The 16,036-nt window shown below is 45.4% G+C and overlaps 1 protein-coding gene and 1 long non-coding RNA gene across 3 annotated transcripts in view; one reads left to right on the top strand and one right to left on the bottom strand.

Moving 5' to 3' along the window:
* The window catches only part of rad50 (RAD50 homolog, double strand break repair protein), a 201,992-nt gene that overhangs the window by 82,251 nt on the left and 103,705 nt on the right, over nucleotides 1–16,036 (top strand). For both annotated transcript variants that reach the window (XM_085995845.1, XM_085995844.1), the window contains 2 exons: nucleotides 5,655–5,837; nucleotides 7,781–7,938. In XM_085995845.1, the coding sequence (XP_085851971.1) occupies nucleotides 5,655–5,837; nucleotides 7,781–7,938 (341 nt within the window). The remainder of the gene's footprint in view (nucleotides 1–5,654; nucleotides 5,838–7,780; nucleotides 7,939–16,036) is intronic.
* Nucleotides 1–16,036, bottom strand: part of LOC147114192 (uncharacterized) — a 41,699-nt gene that overhangs the window by 6,338 nt on the left and 19,325 nt on the right. Inside the window, exon 2 of the long non-coding RNA XR_015079369.1 lies at nucleotides 5,628–5,720. This is a non-coding gene — a long non-coding RNA (uncharacterized LOC147114192). The remainder of the gene's footprint in view (nucleotides 1–5,627; nucleotides 5,721–16,036) is intronic.

The raw sequence follows: 16,036 nt of genomic DNA, 5'->3' as shown, positions 1-16,036 counted from the left end.
GATCCCCTCATTCTTCTAAACTCCAATGAGTATAGGCCAAATATACTCAACCTTTCTTCGTAAGACAATCCCTTCGTCTCCGGAATCAACCTCGTGAACATTCTCTGAACTGCCTCCAGTGCTAGTATATCCTTTCTTAAATAAGGAGACCAAAACTGTTCGCAGTACTCCAGGTGTGATCTCACCAACGCCCTGTACAGTTTATAACAGGACTTCCCAGCTTTTATACTCCATTCCCTTTGCAATAAAGACCAACACGCCATTTGCCTTCCTAATTACTTGCTGTACCTGCGTGCTAACTTTTTGTGATTCATGTACAAGGACCCCCAGATCCCTCTGTACCTCAGCATTTTGTAATCTCTCCCCATTTAAATAATTTGCTTTTTTATTTTTCCTACCAAAGTGGATAACCTCGCATTTTCACACATTAAACTTCATCTGCCAGGTTTTTGCCCACTCACTTAGCCTATCTATATCCCTTTGGAGATTCTTTGCGTCCTCCACACAATTTGCTTTCCCACCTATCTTTGTATCATCAGCAAATTTGTCTACATTACACTCAGTCCCTTCATCCAAGTCATTAATATAGACTGTAAATAGTTGAGGCCCCAGCACTGACCCTGCGGCACCCCACTAGTTACAATTTGCCAACCTGAAAATGACCCATTTATCCCAACTCTCTGTTTTCTGTTAGTTAGCCAATCCTCTATCCATGCTAATATATTACCCCCAACCCTGTGAGCTCTTCTCTTGTGTAGTAACTTTTTATGTGGCACCTTATCAAATGCCTTCTGGAAATCCAAATACACGACATCTACTGGTTCCCCTTTATCCACCCTGCTCGTTACATCCTGAAAGAACTCCAGCAAATTTGTCAAACATGATTTCCCTTTCATAAAACCATGCTGACTCTGCTTGACTATATTATGATTTTCTAAATGCCTTGCTACCACTTCCTTAATGATAGACTCCAGTATTTTCCCAATGTCAGATGTTAGGCTAACTGGTCGATTGTTGCCTGCTTTCTTTCTCCTTCCTTTCTTAGATAGCGGCGTTACATTTGCGGTTTTCCAGTCCGCTGGAACCTCTCCAGAATCCAGGGAATTTTGGTAGATTACAACCAATGCATCCACTATCTCTACAGCCACCTCTTTTAAGACTCTAGGATGCAGGCCATCGGGTGCAGGGGACTTGTCCACCTTTACATAGAAACATAGAGCAGGAGTAGGCCCTTCGAGCCTGCTCCGCCATTCAACGAGATCATGGCAGATCATCCAAACCCTAGCACCCGGTCCCTACACCGACAGCCTTCCCACCCAAGCCCTATCCCCGTAACCCCATGTATTTAATCCCCCCTAACACTAAGGGCCAATTTTTATCATGGCCAATCAACCTAACCCGCACATCTTTGGACTGTGGGAGGAAACCGGAGCACCCGGAGGAAACCCACTTTAGTCCCATTAGTTTGCCTAGTACTTTCTCTCTAGCGATAGTGATTGTTTTAAGTCCCCCCCCCACCCCAATAGCCCCTTGATTATCCATTATTGGGACGCTTTTATTGTCTTCTACCGTGAATACCGATACAAAATATTTGTTCAAAGTCTCCGCCATTTCCCTGTTTCCCATTATTAATTCCCCAGACTCATCCTCTGGGGGACCAATGTTTACTTTAGCGACTCTCTTCCTTTTTATATACCTGTAGAAGCTCTTACTGTCTGTTTTTATATTTCTTGCTAGCTTATGCCCATAAGCTATCTTCTCTCTTTATCATTTTTTTAGTCGTCCTTGGCTGCTTTTTAAAAATTTCCCAATCCTCTGGCCTTTCACTATTCTTCGCAACAGTGTATGCTTTTGTTTTCAATTTGATACCATCCTTTACTTAATGAATTTTGGAATATTTCTTTAAATGTTTGCCACTGCTTATCTACCGTCATACCTTTTAATCTGATTTGACAGTCTACCTTAGCTAACTCTCCCCTCAACCTATGTAATTGGTTTTATTTAAGTTCAAGACTCTTGTTTCTGACTGAACTCTCAAACTCAATGTGAAACGTTATATTACCACTCTTCCCCAGAGGATCCTTTACTATGAGATTATTAATTAACCCTGCCTCATTACATAGTATAAGATCTAACATAGCCTGTTCCCTGGTTGGCTCCGTGGCATATTGTTCTAGGAAACTGTCATGAACTCATCTTCCAGACTACCTTTGCCAATTTGATTTGCCCAGTCTATATGAAGAGTAAAGTCCCCCATGATTATTGTATTACCTTTGTTACAAGCTCATGTTATTTGTTGATTAATACTCTATCCAACGGTATAGCTACTGTTTGGGGGTCTTTAAACTCCTCCCACCGGTGTTTTCTGTCCCTTGTTATTTCTTATCTCCACCTATACGGATTCTACATCCTGATCTTCCAAGCCACGATCCTTTCTCACTACTGTCTTTATGTCATCCTAAATGATCAGGGCTACCCCCCCCCCTTTTCCATTCTGCCTGTTTTTTTCTAAGCGTCAAGTACCCTGGAATATTTAGCTCCCAACCTTGGTCACCTTGCAAGCACGTCTCTGTAATGACTAGTCGATCAAAGCCATTTATCTCTCTTTGTGCCACTGATTCATCTATCTTGTTACGAATGCTTCATGCATTCAGATAAAGATCCTTTATTTTTAACTTTTTAACCATTATTCCCTGCTTTCACCTTATTCGCTGAGGCACTTTTACCGTTAAACACTCTGTCCCTTCCTGTCACTCTCTGCTTATCTTTACCCAAATTGCTACACTGCTCCATTGCCTTGACTTTTCTCTTTAGGTTTCTAAATTTCCCCTCACCTGACCCCTCCCTCTCCCCTTTTTAATTTAAAGCCCCGCCTACTGCCCTAGTTACTCGATTCGCCAGGACACTGGTCCCTGCCCGGTTTAGGTGGAGACCGTCCCAATGGAACAGCTCCCTCTTTCCCCAGTACTGGTGCCAGTGCCCCATGAATTGAAAGCCCTTCCTCCAACACCACTCTTTGAGCCACAAATTTAACTCTTTGATCTGCTTGTCCCTGTGCCAATTTGTGCATGGCAGTAGGTGGTGCTCTCATTGGGGGGTGGCGGGGGGGCGGTTGCGGCGTTTTACTTTTGCAGCAGTGTGGAGCTTTACTTTGATCCATTCTAGCTGCATCTGATGTGGGAATGTTTAACGCTGTGGCTGGTGGCAACAGTGTGGAAGAGCACTGACCTTGATGACCACAAATATACAAGTTGGACCCCGGTAATCCGGCACCCTCAGGACCAGGCCGGTGCCGGACCATTGAAAATTCCAAACCACTGAAGGTTTGGTAAATAACACCCCGTCTGCCTTTCTGCGTGTCTGTCCCTTTCACCCGTCTGGCTTTTTCGTCCTGAAATTCGTCCTGAAGTTATCCTCTTCACTGCTTACTACGTTTCTGAGTTTTGCGTAAGCTGCAAACGTGGGAATGATGTCTTGTATACCCAAAATCGAGTTCGTTAACATAAGACCGCCGGTTTCAATTCGTGCCGGACCACTGAAGGTGCCGGACCGTCGGGTGCCGGATTACCGGGGTTCAACATGTATTTGTTTGAATTATGCTGTAGATACATTGATAAGATTGTATTGGTTAAAATCGCATCAGTTAATATCACACATAGCTTTCTATCACAAATTTAGTAAGTCTCCCCAGTCTCCACCCACTGCTGCAGTAGGAGATTAAAACTCAATCAGAGCACGGGCAAAATGATTTGATCAGGAGCAGTGCCTATTTTCGGTTGGACTTCAGTACTCGGTAGACCCTTCCCCCCACCTGCTGCTTCTGTCGGCTCCAAGCCTCTATGCTTTTCTGTCGTTCCTTCTACCTCGCTGAATCCAGAAGGACTAGGTCAGCAGGCGCATGGGAACACCATCACGTGCAAGTTCCCCTCCAAGTCACACATCATCCTGCCTTGGAAACATTTTGCCGATCCTTCATCGTCGCTGGGTCAAAATCCTGGAACTCCCTCCCTAACAGCACTGTGGGAGTACCTTCAGCACACGGACTGCAGCGGTTCAAGAAGGCGGCTCACCACCACCTTCTCAAGGGTAATTAGGGATGGGCAATAAATACTGGCCTTGCCAGCGACGCCCACATCCCATGAACGAATATTTAAAGAAAATCTCTCAATGAAAGGTGTTGTAGTACTGAGTTTGTTCTAAACATTTAGCCCTACCTTCCCCTCTCCAAAATTGCTGCCTGACCTGCTCCAACATTTTCAGTTTTTATTTCAATGTTCTTTGTTAGTTAGGTTCCTTTTATCATGTATAAGGTTTTTATCATCCGTCTGTGTCTATCTGTCTTACCTGTCTATCTATGACTTGGACTTGGGGGTACAGGGCACAATTTTGAAATTTGCAGATGACACGAAACTTGGAAGTGTAGTTAACAGTGAGGAAGATCGTAATAGACAGGCTGGTGAAATGGGCAGACGCATGGCAGATGAAATTCAACGCAGAAAAGTGCGAGGTGATCCATTTTTGTAGGAAGAATGAGGAGAGACAACACATGCAAAATGGTACCATTTTAAAGGGGGTGCAGGAACAGAGACCTGGGGGTGCTTGTGCACAAATCTTTGAAAGTGGCAGGACAGGTTAACAAAGCACGTGGTGTCATGAATCTTGTCATGACTCATGAAGTAACACTGGGTGGCCAGCTGGTAGCGCCGTCCAAGGAGTATAAATACTCGGGCGTGGGCCCAGCTTGCTCAGGATGTTTCTGTAACCAGGAACTAGCGATGTAACTAGAAATCTCATGGTTTTGAAACAGTTGATTAAAGCCTTGTTTTATATTCAAACCAAGTGCTCAGTAGTCTTTTTACATCACGTGGGATCCTGGTCTTTATAAATGGAGGCATAGAGTACAAAAGCCAAAAGGTTATGCTAAACCACTAATTCAGCCCCAGCTTGACAGATCGCAAGTTCCGGATTTTAGCGCATGCGCTTCGCGCGCCTCAACCCGGAACTTGCGAGGCCCTTACGGGCGCGTGCGCACCCGTAGGGACCGCAAATTACAGCCTAATGTGTCCAATTCTGGGCGCCACACTTTAGGAAGGACGTGAAGCCTTTGGAGAGGGTACAGAAGAGATTTACTAGAATGGTAAATGAGGGATTACAGTTACGTGGATAGACTAGAGAAGCTGGGGTTGTTCACCTTCGAGCAGAGGAGAGGCGATTTGATAGAGGTGTTTAAAATCATGAAGGATTTAGATGGAGTAATTAAAGAGACTGTTGCCAATGGCTGACGGCACAGATTTAAGGTGATTGGCAAAGAACCAGAAGGGAGGTGTTGGAGCTTCTCAATTGAAACATCTCAACATGGTAGTGTACACTGGGAATGACCAATGAACGTGCATTTGGGAGTGGGGTTATAAATTTGGGAGTGAGAAATGCAAAACAGCAAGGAAATTGTTGGGACTGAAGAACTAAGTATCTTGGTTGCTTCCATCTATCTATGGAATACAAATGATCTATTTATGGGAAATGAGATGGCGACATTGAAGTTGCTGACACTCATTTGCTTTCCAGTGCTATTTTTCTTTCTACTGACCATATCCCTAACTGTTTCAGATATATTTGTGACTTCTCACCTGTTCCTGAATTTGTTGGCTGTTTAGGAGCGTGACCTTGAACGTACAGAATCCAACAGTAATGTGGAGGGCCTGAAGGCTGAGGTGGTGAATCTGCAGAAAGAGAAGGGAGAACTAGACAGGTCCTTGCGGAAATTGGATCAAGAAATGGAGATGTTAAACTTGCACACTACAACCAGAACTCAGATGGAAATGCTGAAAAAAGACAAGGTAAGCGTGTGTAGATCTGTGTCTCGGGGGAATTTTGCCAGCCCTGGGGAGGTGGGACTGCTGGGAAAATGGCAGAAACTGGGAGCAGGCACCAAACCCGCCCCCAACCCGCATTCTCCAATGCAACAGCCATCCGATTTCTGCTCAGGAAAGAGGTTTGGTGAGTCTTGAGTACAAGGATTCACCAAAGAACAGAGATTGTCAATATTTGACAGCTTCTCAAAGCTGTCAAACGATGACAATTTTTTGACAGATGAAACGTCATACGCTGACATTCTCTGCCACCGGCTTTCCCTTAATTGGCCCAAGGTCAATCAAGGGAAAATAGCGTGGGTTGGCCAGACGTCGTTGGGGGCTGGACTGAAACCAGACAAGCAGCAGTCCCGCCCCCAACGCACCCCCTCTCTGTCTGTCTGTGTCTCCCTTGCTCCTGCTACATTTGGCAGTCAATTAATTGTTCGGTGGTTACCATATGGCACTGTATGATGACACTAGAGAATAACATCTGTCAAAAAAAGCTGTTGGCTTGTGAAGCATTTGCCTTGAAACACTTGTGACAGATAATCAACAAATGCCTTGCCCTTTACTCTTCTAATATATGGCATCATCTGGATTCTAACTTGGATACTGCCATTGCCAGATGCCTAATGCACGTTATATCGTTCAGTCCACTCCATTTATATTGAGCAGAAAGGATTCCTCAGCTGTGCACCAAGCAGGGTGTAATGACAGGGTTTTTAAGACTAGTTATTTCCTTCGGTTCAGCACCACTTCCCACGTTCGTGAGTGACGCACATGTCCCCTCCAAGTCCGAGTGCACCTTTACCTGTCTAATGTTTCGGTAAATGTAAGTGAGACCCCAAGGTGGAGGAGAGAAGTCCAGTCACTGAACTCTGGCTGACTGGAATATGTCTCAACTTCAGACCGCAGGAATCGGGTTCTAAAGCAGCAGACAAATTTATTGAATATTAAACCAGATAATAAACAGTACTAAGTATAAGCAATATATTTGCAATAACTACAAAGTTTACTATTCCCGTCGGTGTCAAAACAACAAAAATGCATTTCCTGTATCAACCCTTAGAAAAATTGATCTTTCAAACACAGTCACTCACTATTCGCATAATTGTGGGTTGACCACAAAACCCTCTAATTAGCTTCCTAACCACTGGCGGCCTCAGATTGACTGGCGAGCTGAGTGCAAGCGGCCAAGTACAAGCCCACGATCTGAAGCCGTTGGCTACCGAGCTGTCCGTCAAAGGGACAGCAAAGAATCATGGTCCTGCCCCCCTTCACGGACTCACTTCACGTCGTCACTTCGGATTTGGCGGTCCGTCAAACCCGTAATGTTAATAAATTGACCAGGATATCGCTCACATGGGCTGTTTGAATTGCGAATACTCGGCAAAAGAGCTGAAAAGTTATTTTGCTTGGTTGACTTTTTTTGCCCTGCCAAGCACTCGCTGTGTCTCAGCTTCAGCCCACCCAGACCTGCTTTGGTCAACTCATTTTCAGCCTTCAACCAGAGTCAGCGCCTTGTTGCAAAATACTTCCCAGTGGCCAATGTACAATAAATAGGAGGCCGTTTGGAACTTGGCAAAAGAGCTGAGTTGTTTTGTCTGGAAAGATACCCAGACTTAATGTCTGGGATAAATTCCAGTCAAAAATAGTTGCGTTGATCAAAAAGGAGCTAAACGAAGAATTTTATTGAGAATTGAAGATTTGTTCTTTGCATTGCTGAAACTTGACTTCGGATTCTTTGATTGGACCGTCGCACCGTTTTCTCTTGTTTTGGAGATGAGCGCCAAAGCTGTGACTCTTTAGATATTCCCTCAGTCTTTGCTTTAAGTTTGCTCGAATCACCACCGATGCAAATAGCGTTTGGTTTCTTTTTTGCCTTATCTTTTCGTCATTATATAAACTTTAAATCAATTCTTTGTTAGGCCGACAAAGAGGAACAGATCAGGAAGATAAAGTCAAGACACAACGATGAACTGGTCGCACTGTTGGGGCATTTCCCAAACAAGAAACAGCTGGAAGACTGGCTTCATGCAAAATCTAAAGAGATCAATCAGTCCAGGGATAAACTATTTAAGATGAAGTAAGTACTAAGACTACTGCTTTAGATGGGAATATATCCAGATATCTGGTGTTTGAGATGGTAATGTTCCAATATATAGCACAATGTTTATAGTTAGCATGCAAAATGTTTGTGTGGAGTATACTCAGCACATCTGTATATTTGCATTCTCTCTGACTTTGAGGGTTTGAGGTCTGACTCAAATTTCCCATTGAGCTTGTCCTCAACTTTACAGTCCTTAACCAGCCCCATCCGTTCCTGTCCGGAAGTCTTAAGTTAACCGCTCTAGCCGCACACCCACTGGTTCTAACATTGCCCAAACACTAAGCTGTAATGGCTTCTTTCCAAGGTAATTGTTCAAGCTTGCTTGCAACGAAAGATGATTCTTTAGGAGTGTATTGATGAACTGTTGGACTTTATATAAAGTTCAATCACATGCAACCTCCAAGGTATGGTAAGAGAAGGATGCACCTCCCTTAAAATAAATCATCATCACCCAGGGGTAAACAGGCTCTTCCACAATGAGGTTCAAGAATCTTAAATATTGGAGCTAGCAAAGAAACATTAAAAACCTCACGCCAGTAGTGATAGCAGATCATGCTTCATAAGAAAATTGCCAGTCTCCTAGTGGGGGAGGACGGCTTCAGAATCTTCAGCATCTATGACTAAAATCCTGTTATAGGTGAGAGAGCGATCATCTGGCAACATTGTGCCCATCTGTTCTTCCATTTAAAGGGTTGATTGTCTCAGGTTGACTGTCGGGGCTCCTGTAGTGTTTATGAAGCATTGTCATTAGTGGCTGCCTTCCTTTGATTGAACTACCTTAGTTTCTACCCTTACATAGTCAAATGGAGCATTTAAGCTCTCTTCCCAGGCTCTCCAAGGACCATTAGGCCTAACTTTATTTTGTGAAATTGGAATTCTTAACCAACCTTGAAAACATTCTAATTGCAGCAATTGTTGAACTTGGTTTCATTGATGAAATATTCAAACGTTCTTGAACTTTGACAACTTCAAAATAAATGTAATACTTTATTCTTTAATTGTACAGTGCAATTCACCACGCATTGGAAAAATTTGATGCATGGGCTGAGGTGTCTGGACCTCGTGGGGAAGCGTTGTCTAGGTTATTGTGCTTGAAAGGACTCTGTGATTACTCTCCCCCTCCCAAAGCTGCACTCTCTGCTGTGAGCTTGGACTGTGGAGGACATACTATATTCAAAGGACCAGATTCAGCGATGTGAACTATTCACTTGTTAATTTAGGAAATTTCTCTGTCGTCACCTCCAAAGGACAGAGAGCTGTAACTGTCAATATTTCACATGCCTCTAATTTTTGCATTTACAAAACTGTTGCATTTAATAACACCGTGTATTAATGCACCAAGTTCCTGCTGATGATGCTGTGGGAATTGGGGACTTGTAGCACCTCGGGGTTGCCACCTGTAGGAAAATGGTGGTATTGCAGCTGTTTCATATATTTTAACATATACAAATAATAACCGTTCGAAAGATACTTCAATTCTTGGTGAAGTACTAGAGAATCTGCTGTGGCTATAGTGAGTCGGAGTCTCAGAGTCTGAAAACACTGGGCAGGGAGAGCCCATAGTCTGGCAGCATTAGGGAGCGGTGCAGGTGGCAGATCCCCCCAGGACGTGGCAACACATTAGGGTGATGGGGTTGGCAGCACTAGGCACGAAGGGGTGGTGGTCAATAGCACTGTGGAGGAGAATCTTGGGCTCCAGTAGTACTGAAGAAAAAGACTTGTGGTTTCACGGTATCTTTTTGTCCAGACTTGAGCACAAAAAGCTAGGCTGACACTCCAGTGCAGTACCGAGGGAGCACTGCACTGTCGGAGGTGCCGTCTTTCAGATGAGACGTTAAACCGAGGCCCCGTCTGCCCCCTCAGGTGGACGTTAAAGATCCTATGACAGAATTTCGAAGAAGAGCAGGGGCGTTATCCCCGGTGTCCTGGCCAATATTTATCCCTCAGTCGACATTACTAAAACAGATTATTTGGCTATTATCACATTGCTGTTTGTGGGAGCTTGCTGTGCGTAAATTGGCTGCCACGTTTCCTACATTACAACAGTGACTGCACTTCAAAAAGTACTTCATTGGCTGTAAAGCGCTTTGGGACGTCCGGTGGTTGTGAAAGGCGCTATAGAAATGCAAGTCTTTCTTTCTTTTCTTACCTTCTCTGTCCTCTGACTCAGGGGTGGGAGGGACCTGGCTGGACTGCAAGCTGGTGATCTCAAGTAGTGGGAGGGATGTGGCTTGGGCCGCAGGCTGGAGACTGCACAGAGTGGGAGTGTATGCAGCTCAATACTCTGGCACCGGGAGGATGCTCCACAACATCCTTTGCAGCTCTCGGCCACTTTTTAATTTCAAAACAAAAGCTGTAAGAATATAGAAGGCACACCATTCTGGAAGTTGCTGAGAGAGGCAAGAGGCCTGATTTTAGTACGTAAGACTCGGGCAGGTGACCTTATGGAGCACCATGCCACCAACATTGGAGGGACAAAGTAAGAGCTCGGAGGACTCACTCAAAGGTACAAGCAGGCACGATTGAAGCACCATAACGTTAAGGTATTACAGGAAGTGTGCACCAAACAGAAGACTTTTAATACATTGCAGTAAATGATGGCAAACACACAAGTTTGCGATAATGGCCAAATGTGGAAAATAAGATTGAATCCTGCTCTCACTTGCTCACGTGGTTTGTGAGCATAGAGGGATGTGGATTTGAGAATGTTAGTTACATACTTTTAGCTTGTAAGTTAGGGACATAGGGCTAAAAATTGAATAGCGCCCTCGCGCCAGAAATTAAGTGGTTGCGCCCCGAGAGGGAAGCCGGGTGCTACTGGAAGCGCCCCGCATCAATCTTGGGCGCTGCGAGTCAATATCGCGGCGCTACGAGCCGCGGTATTGCAGGCCTTCCTCCCTATAAAAGGGGAGGGGCCTTGCGCAGTGTGACCCGGGGCCTAGCTGGGCCCCCTGGGGATCGGGAGTGCCGGCAAAAGAGCCCGGCACTCCGCGGGAGGGGCCGTTCAGGAGGCCGGGGACGGGAGCGCAGGCAGGTGCTGGCAGGCGGCCAGCAATAAAAATGGCCGCCCCGCACCTTGCCTTTAAATGACGCCTCCCCGGCCGCAGGTAGGCCCCCCTGACCCCGTCCGACATAGCGTCCGGCAGTAAGTCAGGGTGCGCTCCCGAAGATCGCGGCCGGGGCGCTGCGCATGGCGATGACGCTAACCTCCCGCTGAATTTCGTGGACGGTGTCGCGCCCGGGCGCTAGTTGCTTTGCGCCCCATTAGCGCTAACGGGAGGCTCAAAGCAACCCACAATCTCTGCTGGTTTATGGAAGACAAATGGTCCATTGATCTCATGTGTTGTGATTGAAGAAGCAGAAAAGTAGATACAATGGGCCTAATTTTAACCAAACTGGCCGGGCGAGATGCCCAACAGATCGGGTGGGACAGTGGATTTTACACCCTGCCTGATACTACTCACCACTGACTTCAATGGAGAGTTAAGATCAGCGTTGCACCCGATCCGGTCAGTTTTCCGATGGACGGGTTAGGTTAAAATTGCCCCAAATATGTCATTCATGCCCCCTCCCAAACAAAAACAGTTCTCTCTCAAATAAAAGATGTATTTTTTTTCTCATCCTTAATTAATTTTGCCTTCCTCTTTTAATTTGGATGTATTTTGCTGGTTCTAAGATTAATCTTTCTACTGCGAGCACCCCGCCACTGCAAACTCAAACTGATTGAGTTTTAATGCTCTTGATTGAGTCAATCACGCTTAGAACATTCCAGTGTTCCATAGATAGACATTGCATCATTTAAAATTGTTCGAAAGCCTGTTATTTCCCCTCCCATAAACATCATGTCACAGCCTCAGATTTGTGACACGTTTGTGTGGCTTTACTTTCCCAGCTGGTCATTTTCACGGCTTTTTGTAATAAACGTGATAGAAACCCTCCTGATGGTTTAATTTCAATTTTAAATGATTTACAAGGTACAATAGAAAATGTTCAACAAGAAGAACATGAGTTGATGTCCAACCCAGTAGAAATAAGAGCATACCAAGTTGAGGGGCAGGAAAAGACCAGCTGCTCCATCAAGCCTGCCCCACACCATGATGGTCTTCCCACCCATCGCCCCCGCCCCAAAACCGGCCACTATTTAGTCTCCTGGGAGAGGGAAAAAAAGCAGGGCCAATAAAATAATCTAGTGAATCCTTCTTGGACCCCCTCAGGCCATCTAAACCCAGTCCAGGAGATCGCATGGCCCAAATGTTGCCCATAAAGACACTTACCTTCTATATGAACCACTCAAGAACCGGTCCAGCTCCCTCTTGAAGCCGTACAGAGAGTCAGTACCCACCACACCAGCCGGCAATGTATTCCAGAGGCTCACTGCTCTCTGGAAAAAGAAGAACCACCGAACATCCAGTTTATTCCTACTCTTCCTTAGTTTAAACTCGTGTCCCCTCTTCCTCCCCAATCTGTTAAACTGGAAATAATCTATCAATAGGGACGCTTTAATGACTTTATAGACCTCCATCAGGTCACCTCTAAGTCTACGCTGCTCTGAAGTAAATTGAGCCTATCTGAATAGTTCTTTAAGCTCGGAATCATTCTCGTAGCTCTCCTCTGGACCTTTTCCAAGGCCCCGATAATCACCCACCATATGGGGGGGGGACTGAAACTGGGTATGCTGATCCACTAGAATGTCAGCACTTGTCGTGGAGAGTGAAATCTTAATGGAGAATCGCAGTCTATATTGCAAGGGCTTTAAAAACCCACCCGAATGAAAATCCGCACGGATTTGTTCAAGGCAAATCATGTTTGGCTAATTTGATTGGGTTCTTTGATAAAGTAAAGGAGAGGGTTGATGAGTGTAGTGCGGTTGATGTTGTGTACATGGACTTTCAAAAGGCGTTTGAGAAAGTACCACATAATAGCAAAATTAAAGCTATGGGATTAAAGGGACAGTGGCAGCATGGATACAAAATTGGCAAAGGGACAGAAAGCAGAGAGGAGTGGTGAACGGTTGTTTCTCGGACTGGAGGGAAGTTTACAGTGGTGTTCGCCAGGGGTCAATATTAGGACCACTGCTCTTTTTGATATATATTAATAAACTGGACTTGGGTATACAGGGCATCATTTCAAAGTTTGCAGATGCTATGAAACTTGGAAATGTAGTAAGTAATGAGGCAGGTAGTAACAGACTTGAGGAGGACATAAACAGATTGGTGAAATGGGCAGACAGACACATGGCGGATGAAATGCAACGCCGAGAAGTGTGAAGTGATACATTTTGGTAGGAAGAATGAGGAGAGGCAATATAAATTAAAAGGTACAATTTTAAAAAGGGTGCAGGAACAGAGACCGGGGGGGTATAAGTACACAAATCTTTGAAGGTAGCAGGGCAAGTTGAGAAGGCTGTTAAAAAAGCATACGGACCCCTTGATTTTATTACTAGAGGAATAGAGTACAAAAGCAAGGAAGCTATGCTAAATCTTGATAAACCACTGGTTAGGCCTCAGCTGGAGTATTGTGTTCAATTCTGGGCACCGCAATTCAGGAAGGGTGTCCAGGCCTTGGAGAGGGTGCCGAGGAGATTTCCAAGAATGGTACCAGGAATGAGAGACTTCAGTTATCTGGAGAAGCTGGGGTTGTTCTCCTTAGAGCAGAGAAAGTTAAGAGGAGATTTGATAGAGGTGTTCAAATCATGAATGATTTTGATAGAGTAAATAAAGAGAAACTGCTTCCAGTGGCAGAAGGGTCGGTCACCAGGGGGCACAGACTTAAGGTGATTGGCAAAAGAACCAGAGGCGACATGAGGAAAAAAAAATTTACACAGCGAGTTGTTGTGATCTGGAATGCACTGCCTGATAGGACGGGGGAAGCAGATTCAATAGTAACATTCAAAAGAGAATTGGACAAATACTTGAAGGGAAAAAATACAGGGCTGTGGGGAAAGAGTTGGAATAAATGGGTCTTTTTCCGAGTGGCAGGCAGTGACTAGTGGGGTACCGCAGGGATCGGTGCTAGGACCCCAGCTATTCACAATATATATTAATGATCTAGACGAGGGAACTAGATGTAATGTCTCCAAGTTTGCAGATGACACACAGCTGGATGGGCGTGTGTGCTGTGAGGAGGATGCAGAGAAACTCCAGTATAATTTGGACAGGTTGGGTGATTGGGCAGAAACATGGCAGATGCAGTATAATGTGGATAAATGTGAGGTTATCCACTTTGGTGGCAAAAACAGGAAGGCAGATTATTATCTTAACGGCAATAGATTGGGAGAAGAGGAAGTGCAATGAGACTTGGGTGTCCTTGTGCACCAGTCGCTGAAGGTAAGCATGCAGGTGCAGCAGGCGGTTAAGAAGGCAAATGGCATGTTGGCCTTCGTAGCGAGAGGGTTTGAGAACAGGAACAAGGATGCCTTGCTGCAATTGTACAGGGCCTTAGTGAGACCACACCTTGAGTATTGTGTGCAGTTTTGGTCGCCTTATCTGAAGAAGGATGTTCTTGCCATGGAGGGAGTGCAGCGAAGATTCACCAGACTAATACCTGGGATGGCAGGAATGACATATGAGGAGAGATTGGGTTGATTGGGCTTATATTCGCTGGAGTTTAGAAGAATGAGAGGGGATCTCATTGAAATTTATAAAATTCTAACAAGACTAGACAGACTAGATGCAGGAAGGATGTTCCCAATGGCAGGAGAGTCCAGAACAAGGGGTCACAGTCTAAGGATAAGGGGTAAGCCATTTAGGACTGAGATGAGGAGGAATTTCTTCACCCAGTGGTGAACCTGTGGAATTCTCTACCACAGAAGGCAATTGAGGCCAATTCATTGAATATATTCAAGAAGGAGTTAGATATATTTCTTAAGGCTAAAGGGATCAAGGGATATGGGGAGAAGGCAGGGACAGGGTACTGAATTTGGATGATCAGCCATGATCTCATTAAATGGTGGAACAGGCTCGAGGGGCCGAATGGCCTACTCCTGCTCCTATCTTCTATGTTTCTCTGTGAGCAGGGGAGTGGGATTAATTGGATAACTCTACCAAAGAGCCGGCACAGGCACGATGGGCTGAATGGCGGCCTCCTGTGCTGTATCATTCTATGACTAAGTGGGCTCTGTTTTAAACTTTGCTTTATTAAATAACACGTGTAAGCGATTGATGGTTTTGAGGGGTGTTGCGAATTTTACAGTCAAACGTGCTCGTGTGTGCACCCTTTTGGAAAAGTTCAACGAGTCTTTGGCTAGACAGTTAACGGGGAAGTTTTCTTGCCGTTTTTAATCAGACGCCTTGTGGTAATCGGGGTGATTCCCTTCTGTTACTGGTTAGCTGACAGATCTTCTGCACAAGCTCTTGGGAACCATCTGCGTCTTATCAGGTGAGAGATGTAATGGAGTGCTGTCTGTATTAGGGGTGCCGACCACAAAATGGTAACAGAGCTCGTGAACTCACTAGTTGCAAAGATTGAGAGATGATTACTAGTGTGTGTGCTTTACCCTGAAGCGTGTTACTGGAATCGGGCAAGTGGTGGGGGGCGGAAGGTGATGGAAACAGCGATGACTGTAAACGCGGTGTTGTATTTTTTTTCTGATATTATTGGGCTCAGCGCCTTATTACAGTGCGGCAACAGACGAAGAAATTGCGGTTGGCAATTGCAGTCGGCGTAACTCCTTGCCATTTATTTCCTGACGTAAAGAGGCCGGCATGGTTTCGAAACGTTTCCAACCCCGACGGGTTAGTTTCCATGGAAATTAAAAATTGCTGCACGCGGGAAGGAAAAGAGAAGACGGGCGTGTAAAGGTGTGAATAGCAATAAACATCACGTTGGATTGGTTGTTGCTGTCCAGCGGGGTAGAAAGTGATATTGATGTCCAAGCCGGTGCAAGGTTCTCTCCAGTGAAGTCATTCCTGCCACGGACTAGCACCGTGATCACGTTGTCTATGGCCCAGAAATTCGGGTCGGGGGCTTCCCGCGGGTGCAAGCCTCCGACCTGCACTTACCTAGCGCGCCGGCCATTGTGCTGTGGGACCGTGTGGGATTCCGATCCTGGGCCTCCTCCAACTGCCGACGCGCA

This window comes from Somniosus microcephalus, chromosome 8, assembly GCF_052327205.1.
Source record: "Somniosus microcephalus isolate GS21.2 chromosome 8, FLI_Smic_1.0, whole genome shotgun sequence".
NCBI classification, from domain to species: Eukaryota; Metazoa; Chordata; class Chondrichthyes; order Squaliformes; family Somniosidae; genus Somniosus; species Somniosus microcephalus.
Note: the sequence above shows the minus strand (reverse complement) of the source record. Positions and strands in the feature narration are given on the sequence as shown.